Raw genomic sequence first — 10,147 nt, forward strand, 5'->3', positions numbered from 1 at the left:
CTCCATCACAGCACTGATCATCTCACAGTCAGACAAATGTTTGGGTAATTACACGCTTGTGTCTGTCTTCCATGCTAGAATGCTAGACTTGTCTTCCAAATGACAATGCTTAGCATCGAGCTGATGTGCAGAAGCTCTCTGTGGTTGAGTGGCTGCCTCCTGAGGGCAGGGGCTACATGACGCCGGCTCTCTGTGTAGCGCCTACACAGCACTGTGCCCATGGGAGACACTCAAAAAATATCTGCTGAATGAAGATATTAACAACTTTCTTTTTTGTGTGTGATACAGGGTCTCATTCTGTTGCTGCCCAGGCTGGAGTGCAGTGTGCAATCATGGCTCATTGCAGCCTCAACTTCTCTGGGCTCAAGTGATCCTCCTGCCTCAGCCTTCTGAGTAGCTGGGACCACTATGCTCAGCTAATTTTTGTATATTTTGTAGGATGGGGTTTCACCATGTAGCCCAGGCTGGTCTCAAACTTCTGAGCTCAAGCAATCTGCCTGCCTCAGCCTCCCAAAGTGTTGGGATTACAAGAGTGAGCCACAGCACCCAGCAACAACTTTCAATGGCTATCTTTGTGTTTTTTTGTTTGTTTGTTTTTGAGACAGCCTCCCTCTGTCACCCAGGCTGGACTGCAGTGGCACAGTCTTGGCTCATTGCAGCCTCCGCCTCCCAGGCTCAAGCAATTCTCCTGCCTTAGCCTCCTGAGTAGCTGAGATTACAGGCATGCACCACCATGCCCAGCTAATTTTTGTATTTTTAGTAGAGACAGGATTTCACCATGTTAGCCAGGCTGGTCTCAAACTCCTGACCTCAAGTGATCTGCCTGCCTCAGCCTCCCAAAATGCTGGGATCAGAGGCGTGAGCCACTGCACCCGGCCTCAATGGCTATCTTTGAACATGGAAAAATTGGTAACAAGCTCTTAAAAAAATAAACAAAACAAAAGAAGGTGGAGAAAATAAAATAGCCTCCTTGTCTCAACTTCATATGTATTCAGTTTTCCTTTGACTCCTTGAAAGAAAATCCAGAAAAACTGAAAACTTTCCCTCATACTTTTTTTTTTTTTTCCTTCCCAAATGCTTGGCAATCACAGAGAATTCAGAATGATGCGGCCAGAAAGTAGCCCGGCCTGGAAGGGAAAGTACGGCCTTGCATGCAAAGGATGTTTGCACTTCTTCCTTTGCTTTCTCTCCCTTCTGGTCAGTGTCCTTTAAGTGCTCCAATCTGCCCCCACTATCTAAAATGCTTCCCATTCCGACAAACACACTTTTGCACTCTCTGTTCCAGATGGACAAACAGAACAAACACACAGTCACCACCCCGCTGCACCAAGTCCAGCTATCAGTGTGACAACATTAGCCACCATTCTGATGTCAACACACTCCTGGCTGGACTGAACTGCCCCTCAGGCTTCCCTGCTCTGGGCCAAGGAAGCCTGAATGCTCTGCTTTGCTCATTCTTTCCACCACCATCTTCATGCATTTCCCCAGTACCCGTGGCAGCTCTGCAGACAATACACCAGGCAGTCAACTCAGTTCTCTAGCGAATATCTGATATCATGATGCAAAGCCCGGGTCAGGAGGCCTTTCATGGAAGCAGACGGAGAGGAAATACCTTTGGGTTTGTGGGTCAGAGGGCCTGTGTTCTAACTGCTCCATTCTGCCCCTGAGAAGCAGAAGCAGAAACCCAAACACACAAGTGTATGGTATAACTGGGGCCACTAAAACTTTATTTACAAAACTGGCAGGGAGGCTGCATTTAACCCCCGGCAGGCAGCAGTTTGTTGCCCTGGGTTTGGAAGATGATTTCAATGCTTTGTTTTTGAGACTAGCCTCCTATTTAACATAACAGGGGGCGCCCTTTGAAACAACTCCACAACTTACTCTCCACGTGAATATTTTTTACATCCACTCCTCATGCAGTTTACCCCCCTCCACAGGTGAAATGAACTTGGTTCTCTAGGTGTCAGACTCTAGTTTTTCACTTACCAGAGCTGCTTTTAATTTTGAACTTCACTGTTAGAAACTGACCTAGACCAATTTCCCCAGTTCCGGGAGGACGGCCTGGCTCTCCTGGTAAATGTTCATTCTCAGGGGATCAGAAGTGGTGGGGACCCTTCTGACCTCTTCCTTCTAACCTCACCACCGGGTGTGCCTCACAATGAGAGGAACTCTCACTCTAGATTCAGCCACACACACACCAAACAGTCTATTCTGCTGGGCTGCAGAACTCTGTGTTCTCCAAGCACCCTGCCCGAAGGGTCTAGTCCACACTGGACCATACTGGCAGCCACACTAGCCAATCTAGTTAAGCCAGATAACAGAGGGTTATGGCAGGGACACAAGACCAAATAGAGCTGTCAACCTCAAGGGCTGCCCAGCAGGTGAGGGCTCCCTGACTTCTTGGTCAAAAGCCTGTGTCATCTTCCCAGTGAACCACATATCTTAGACACCACTAATTTCTTTTTGTTGAGACAGAGTCTCACTCTGTTGCCCAGGCTGGAGTGCAGTGGTGCAATCTCAGCTCGCTGCAACCTCTGCCACCTGGGTTCAAGCGATTCTCCTGCCTCAGCCTCCCGAGTAGCTGGGACTACAGGTACCAGCCACCATGCCCAGCTAATTTTTGTATTTTCAGTAGAGATGGGGTTTCACCGTGCTGGCCAGGCTGGTCTCGAACTCCTGACCTCAGGTGATCTGCCCGCCTCGACCTCCCAAAGTGTTGGGATGACAGGCGTGAGCCACCGCGCCCAGCCTAATTTCTGAAATACTTATGCTAATGAACAAATCTTCTGATGTGGGTTGCTAATGGCACAGTGCTTAGGAGATATCTGTAGAGAGTAGGTATCACATTAGCGTATTCAGAATACTCGCTAGCAGCTCACAGGTTATACTTAAAGGAAACTAACACACCCTGAACGCTTTATACTGAAGAATATTCAACGTGACACGCAGACAATGTAACATCAATTCTCAAGGTATTGATCCCCCAGATTTTTTGCCCAAGAAACACATTATTCCATTCTATCACCTACATCTTCTAAAAAACTACTAGAGAGCAGAAGCCTTAGATGTTCCTGTTTTTTTCCCAGTATTTTCCCTCTATCATGAAGGAAATCATGGGTTTTTCTCTCCTTCATTCCCAACCCTGAACTGCCAAGGCCTGTTCATTTTACTTCTTAAATATGTCAAACCTAAAGGCATACATGATTTTCAACTACACACCAATCTCATGGCCTTTCATGGTGCAGTCCTATTGTTGGCACAAAATTGAAAGTGTTGCATGGCCCTGTCTCCCTCTCCAGTCACATCTCCTGACCCCACGTAGAGAAGGATTCATCCATCAGCCAAGCCCTGTTCACATGTCGAGCGGGGTCACTCTTGGGGAGGGGCTGTCCTGTGCACTACAGGGTGTGGAGCGGCGTCCCACTCAATGCCAGTAGCCCCCAACACTAGCGGTGACAGCGAAATATGTCTCCAGACCTTGCCCAGTGACCCTGGGGGCAAAACGGCTCCCCCTCCTCGGCACCTCCTCTGTGGGCCACGCGCTTCTGGAGCGTCGCTTATCTACAGGATTCTGTGCCGTGAAGGCCGTGAAGGCTGCGTGACTCTCAGCTCTGGAAGAGATGGTCTCTTCCCATCCCATTGCCTGACCCTCTGCCTAAGACGCCTCCCCCTCCATTCTCCCACCTTGCTAACTAAGGACTACCATGCTGATTAATAGCTCACAACTATTGTCCATGAAGAGTCCAACTCTGTAAAATATTTTAAGAGATTTATTCTGAGTCAAATATGAGTGACCATGGCCTGTGACACAGCCCTCAGGAGGTCCTGAGAACACGTGCCCAAGGTGGTGCGGTGCAGCTTGGTTTTATATATTTTAGGGAGGCATGAGACATAAATCAAATACATTTAAGAAATACATTTGGTTTGGTTCAGAAAGGCGACAACTCAAAGCGGCGGTGGTGGGGGGGGGGCGTTGCGGGGAGGAGGGATAGTTCCAAGCTATAGGTCAATTTAAACATTTTCTGGTTGACAATTGGTTGAGGCTTGTCTTAAGACCTGAGATCCATAGAAAGGGAATGTTCAAGTTAAGATAAAAGACTGTGGAGACCAAGATTCCTTTGAAGTCTTACAGTGGCTGCCCTTAGAGACAATAAATGACAAATTTTTCCTCTTCCAATCTTTAAAATGTGCTAGACTTTTAGTTAACCTCTTCAGGATTGGGAGGAACTGGAAGAAAAAGGTCTAACTATGTTAATAGAGATTTTTTTTTTTTATTTTTTTGAGACAGAGTCTCCTTCTGTTTCCTAGGCTGGGGTGCAATAGCATGATTTCAGCTCACTGCAACCTCTGCATCCTGGGTTCAAGCAATTCTCCTGACTCAGCCACCCGAGTAGCTGGGATTACAGGTGTGCACCACCACGCCCAGCTAATTTTTGTATTTTTAGTAGAGACAGGGTTTCACCATGTTGGCCAGGATGGTCTTCAACGCCTGACCTCAAGTGATCCACCTGCCTTGGCCTCCCAAAGTGCTGTGATTATAGGCGTGAGCCACCCTGCCCGGCAGAGATTCTTTACAGAGGCAGATTTTCCCCCCACAAAGGATGGCTCTGCAGGGCCATTTCAAGATATGGCAGAGAAGCATGTTTTGGGGTTAAATATTTTGATTTTTCTTGTTGTCTCATAATGTTATGCTAGTCAGATTGGAAAGTAAATCACGATATATGGGGTCAAATAAAACCCATCTAATGAGAATTTATGGTTTACAGGGCATGACTTCCCAGACCCCTTAGATAGGAATCTGGGAAAGATTTTTTAAAAATCAGAGCTTAGTCCTCACTATGTTCCAGACACTGCTTTAAAAATGCTGAAAGTGTATTAGCTCATTTAGTTGCTTTCACAACCCATATTGGCATCATCATTATAAATAAGGACACCGAGCCACAAAGCAAACTTGGTCTGGACTGTGCAATTTGTCAGCAGGGAACGGGCTTGGAAGGCATCAGAAGGCTTTCCCTGACCTCTGATCTGGGATCAGTCCCCACCTATATGTCCCCAGAGGATCCTGTGCTTCTCCGGCCAATACATTTATCAGAATTTTGCACCATTACTTATATACGGGGTGTTGATTTACAATGACCACCTTGTGTAAGAATACAACCACTTCATTTTTTCTTTAAATCCAGTCTTACCTAGTTCTGACCTCCTATTCTGCCAGGCTGATGGGAACTCCAGATTTATGCATTTGGGGAACTCCCTCCCCCAGGGTCCAGGGTCAGTTGAGGGTGGTCTCCAGGGTCTTTGGCAGGGATTTTGGAGAACACCCGGTCCTCACTGCTGATTAGCTCACAGGGACTCTCAGTCACCAAGGGCACCTCCCTCCCTGCCCGTCCAGGACACCAACATCATTTCCTCAAGGAGCCTAAGCTTTCACAACGCAGAAGATGTCTTCAAGCAACTTCTGCTTTTTTCTTTTTCTTCCGCCAGCAATCCTTCCTGAGGTGAAGGACAACAAACGCTGGGTCTGAATAAACATCAAAGCATGAATAGCAGCCTTTATTCTGCTTCTGCACAGCCAGGAAAAGAAAGCACAAAGTGACTAAATAGCCCTCCACTCCGGTTTAGCTGAAATCAACCTTCTGCATAAGCCCTGCCCACTTCCTCCCTCTCCATAGCCCCAAGACCTAGCAAGACAGGCAACTTCAAAAGCGCACCACCAGTGGAACGATGGGAGAGTGAATCTCAGGAGAGCAGCTAACATAGTTATTTTTCTATTAATTCACCTCTGAGTTGGGACGAAAGTAACATGGCCTTGTGGGTGGGTATGAGTTTGGGCCCTTGGAAGATGTGGGTATATAGCTCAAGTTAGGAGCAAAATGTTAAATAATAGGTAATATTTCTTTGTTGCCTGAAGCTTTTAACTCTGTGCCTGTTCAGGTTCTTTGGTCACTCAACATTTTTTTGGTTTTCTTTTCTCTTTTTGAAAGGGAGTCTTGCTCTGTCTCCCAGGCTGTTGTGCAGTGGCGCCATCTTGGCTCACTGCAACCTCCGCCTCGCAGGTTCAAGCGATTCTTGAGTCTCCGCCTCCCGAGTAGCTGGGATTACAGGTCTGTGCCACCACAGCTGGCTAATTTTTGTATTTTTAGTAGAGACGGGGTTTCACCATTTTTTTTAAGTGGTCATTATTTCTTAAGCACAAAGTGTTTTCCCCGCATGTACAAGCCAGATTTGGCCTCTCTGACTCATTTACTAGCACTGGCCCCAAACTCTACAGTCCAGTGACCCTGGCTGCCTTTCTGCTTCTCACACAGCTCATGCTTCCTCCAGCCCAGGGCCCGTGTTCTCAATATTATTCCTTCCTGGGACCATCCCTCCAGATCTCAGTGACGGCCTATATGCGGTCTTAGCTTCAGTGTCATCTCCTGAGACAGCCTCCCGGACCACATTCTCTAAAGCATCCCAGCCATCATCATGCCTCTCAATCATTTTATCTAGTTTTGTCAGAGGCGTCTGAACCAGAGCAACTCAATCTTGAATAAGGGCTGAGTAAAATGAGGTTAAGACCTACTGGGCTGCATTCACAGATGGTGAAGGCATTCTAAGTCACAGAATGAGACAGGAGGGCGGCACAAGATACGAGGTGATAAAGACCTTGCTGATAAAACAGGATGCAGTAAAGAAGCCAGCCAAGACCGAACAAAACCAAGATGGCAACGAGAGCGATCTCTGGCTGTCCTCACTGCTACACTCCCACCGGTGCCATGACAGCTTACAAATGCCATGGCCATGTCAGGAAGTTACCCGATACGGTCTAGAAAGGGAAAGCGTGAATAATCCACTCCTTGTTTAGCATATCATCAAGAAATAACCATAAAAATGGGCAACCAGGTCCAGGTGAAGTTGCTCATTCCTGTAATCCTAGCACTTTGGGAGGCTGAGGTGGGTGGATCACCTGAGCTCAGGAGTTTGGGACCAGCCTGGCCAACATGGCGGAACCCTGTCTCTACTAAAAATACAAAAATCGGCCGGGCGCGGTGGCTCAAGCCTGTAATCCCAGCACTTTGGGAGGCCGAGGCGGGCGGATCACAAGGTCAGGAGATCGAGACCACAGTGAAACCCCGTCTCTACTAAAAATACAAAAATTAGCCGGGCGCGGTGGCGGGCGCCTGTAGTCCTAGCTACTCAGGAGGCTGAGGCAGGAGAATGGCGTGAACCCAGGAGGCGGAGCTTGCAGTGAGCCGAGATCGCGCCACTGCACTCCAGCCTGGGCAACAGCGTGAGACTCCGTCTCAAAAAAAAAAAAAATAAAATAAAAAAAAAAATAAAAATACAAAAATCAGCTGGGCGTCGTGGCAGGTGCCTGTAATCCCAACTACTCAGGAGGCTAAGGCAGGAGAATTGCTGGAAAGCGGGGGTGGAGGTTGCAGTGAGCTGAGATCCCGCCATTGCACTCCAGTCTGGGCAAAAGAGTGAAACTCTGTCTCAAAAAAAAAGGGCATTCCATCTCAAAGAAAAAAAACAAAAAAAACAAAGGCAACCAGCAGCCCTCGGGGCTGCTCTGTCTATGGAGTAGCTATTCTTTTATTTGTTTATTTTCTTAATAAACTTGCTTTTACTTTAAGGACTCTCCCTGAATTCTTTCTTGTGCAAGATCCAAGAACCCTCTCTCGGGATCTGGATCAGGATCCCTTTCCGGTAACGGTTTTATTTTTTAGAGTTTCGATCTGCCACCCAGGCTGCAGTTCAGTGGTGCAATGTCAGTTCACTGCAGCCTCGACCTCCTGGGCTCAAGCAATCCTCCTGCCTCAATCTCCTGAGTAGCTGGGACCACGGGCACGCGCAACCACATCAGCTAATTTTTAAATTATTTTTTGTAGAGATGAGGGTTTCACCATGTTGCCCATGCTGGTCTTTAACTCCTGGGCTCAAACAATTCTCCCATCTCAGCCTCCCAAAGTGCTGGGATTACAGGTTTGAGCCACCGCACCCGCCCGCCCTAGGTTTTTTTTTTTTTTTAGAGTGCAGTGGCGTGATCCCGGATCAATTGGCTCACTGCAACCTCTGCCTCCCAGGTTCCAGCGATTCTCCTGCCTCAGCCTCCTAGTTTTGCTTCCTTAATAGCACCAATCCCTACGTGAAATCACCTCCTTCATTCCTCTCCCGTACTGGTATGCTGGATGCTGATCCATCCAACAGAGCCAGGAACACAAAGGGCTCCTCACTGCTAGACCCAAGCGGAGCATCACTGACCTATTTAATAGAAACCTGCACCATGAAACCTGAATATAAATTTTCCAGCAAACTTCAGAAAACAGATGTATCCTCTCTTGGTCATTTCTACTTGTGAGCTTTAGGAGAAATCAGCTGAAAGGGACATGAAAGGGTTGATGGAGTCTCAATTGCTCATTTTAATGATGAGGAGGCCGGGCACAGTGGCTCCTGCCTGTAAACCCAGCACTGTGGGAGGCCGAGGCAGGCGGATAACCTGAGGTCAGGAGTTCGAGACCAACCTGGCCAACATGGTGAACCCCCGTCTCTACTAAAAACACAAAAATTAGCCGGGTGTGGTGGTTCGCACCTGAAACCCCAACCACTTGGGAGGCTGAGGCAGGAGAATCGCTTGAACCCGGCAGGCGGAGATTGCAGTGAGCCCAGATCGCGCCACTGCACTCTAGCCTGGGCGCCAGGAGACTCCATTTAAAAAAAATAAATTGATGAGGAAACAGGCCCACAGAGGGGAAGTAAATCGGAAAACCTATTTCATGAAGCAAGTCCATTTTTCTTCACACACACACACACACACACGGCTTCTGTTAAGCTGCAGGCTCTAATCCTGGCACTTCCCAGGCTTCGCCTCAAGGAATATGTTTATCCGGCTAATACAGGCGGAGCGCCCGCGGTGCAGGCGGGAGGCGGCGGGATTAACGCGGCAGCCCTTCCCTGAGCCCCCGCCGGGCTTGGGTTTCACCGACCAGAACACAGACCAACAAGTAAACAAATAAGACAAAGGCAGAAAAGGATGAGTGTGAAGGAGCTAACCAGCCTGGAAGTCGAGAATAAAGAGGGCGGAGGGGAGGTGGGGAAGGGATTTCGGGGGACAGGACTCCGGACGCCGGCACACAGCCGAGACTGGATCCGCGAGGGCAGGGCTGGCACCGCGGTCCCCGGCCTGGAAACGCGCCCCCGCCCAGAGCTCCGCAGACCGTGCTGCGCTTCCCGGCGAACCCTGCTGCGCATCCCTGCGGATCCTGCTCCCATCCTGCTTCTGCAGCGAGGCCTTCCCGGGCCCCTCCGCGGGCGGCCCCGGGCCTGTTCACCTGCTCAGTCCCCTGCGGAGAGCGCGAGGCCAACGCGCCGGCCGCACAAAGACCCTGGGACACGCGCGCCGGGCTGGAGGCACCGACCCCCGCGCGCCCGGCAGGCGGCACCGGCCCGTCCGTTTGTGCGCGCGGCTCGGGGCGGCCCCGGCCCGGCTGGAGGGGGCCTGGCTGAGCGCCCCGCGTCCCCGGGTCCCGCGTCCCCACCCCCAGACCCCGCCCCCAGCCCCCGACTTCGCAGGCCCCGGCGCCCTGCACCTACCGGACGCGCTGGGCCGTGACCGCGTTGCCGGTGTGCGGGCGCAGCACTGCCAGGAACAGGAGCCGCATGCCGCCGCCGCCGCCCGTGCCATCGACCAGCCCAGCCGCCGCCGACCAGGCCCCGGGGGCGGCGCAGACGCGGACGGCGGGGGAGCCGGGGCGGCTGGGTCTGTCCCGCCCGCCCCTCCCGGAGGCCGCGCCCGCCCCTCCCCGAGGCCGCGCCCGAGCTCGCAGGTTCCGGCGCCAGGCGGGGAGGAGGACGGGAACCAGGGGCCTCGGATGGCGCGAGCTCTGCGTGCGGGTTGGCGCGGGTGCGCCCCGTGGGGTCCATCACCAGGGTAGCCGCGGTCCGCTCCCACCTGGACCAGGATGAGCAGTGACCACAGTCCCTTCCGCGGGGACCAGTGCCAGCGATTACCACGGTCCCTCCCACGGGGACCAGGACCAGCGGTGACCACAGTCCCTTCCCACAGTGACCAGGACCAGGGGTGCCCTTGGCCCTTTCCCACAGGGAACAGGAGCAGGAGTGGCCATGGTCCGCTCCCATGGAAACCAGTGATGGCTTCCATGGG

General features: G+C 51.0%; 1 protein-coding gene across 6 annotated transcripts in view; it reads right to left on the minus strand.

Moving 5' to 3' along the window:
* The window catches only part of LOC105493276 (glycosyltransferase 1 domain containing 1), a 124,402-nt gene extending 114,606 nt beyond the window's left edge, over window positions 1-9,796 (minus strand). For 2 of the 6 annotated variants that reach the window (XR_011608663.1, XM_071070798.1), the window contains exon 1: window positions 9,577-9,796. Coding sequence is in view for 4 of the 6 variants with exons in the window: in XM_071070798.1 (XP_070926899.1) it covers window positions 9,577-9,667 (91 nt within the window). In the remaining 2 variants the exon portion in view is untranslated. The remainder of the gene's footprint in view (window positions 1-9,576) is intronic. The other 4 variants (XM_071070800.1, XM_071070799.1, XM_011760814.3 and 1 more) reach the window with 3 other exon arrangements.
* Between the last annotated feature and the right edge of the window lie 351 nt (window positions 9,797-10,147).

The sequence above is a fragment of the Macaca nemestrina genome, chromosome 10, assembly GCF_043159975.1.
Source record: "Macaca nemestrina isolate mMacNem1 chromosome 10, mMacNem.hap1, whole genome shotgun sequence".
NCBI lineage: Eukaryota > Metazoa > Chordata > Mammalia > Primates > Cercopithecidae > Macaca > Macaca nemestrina.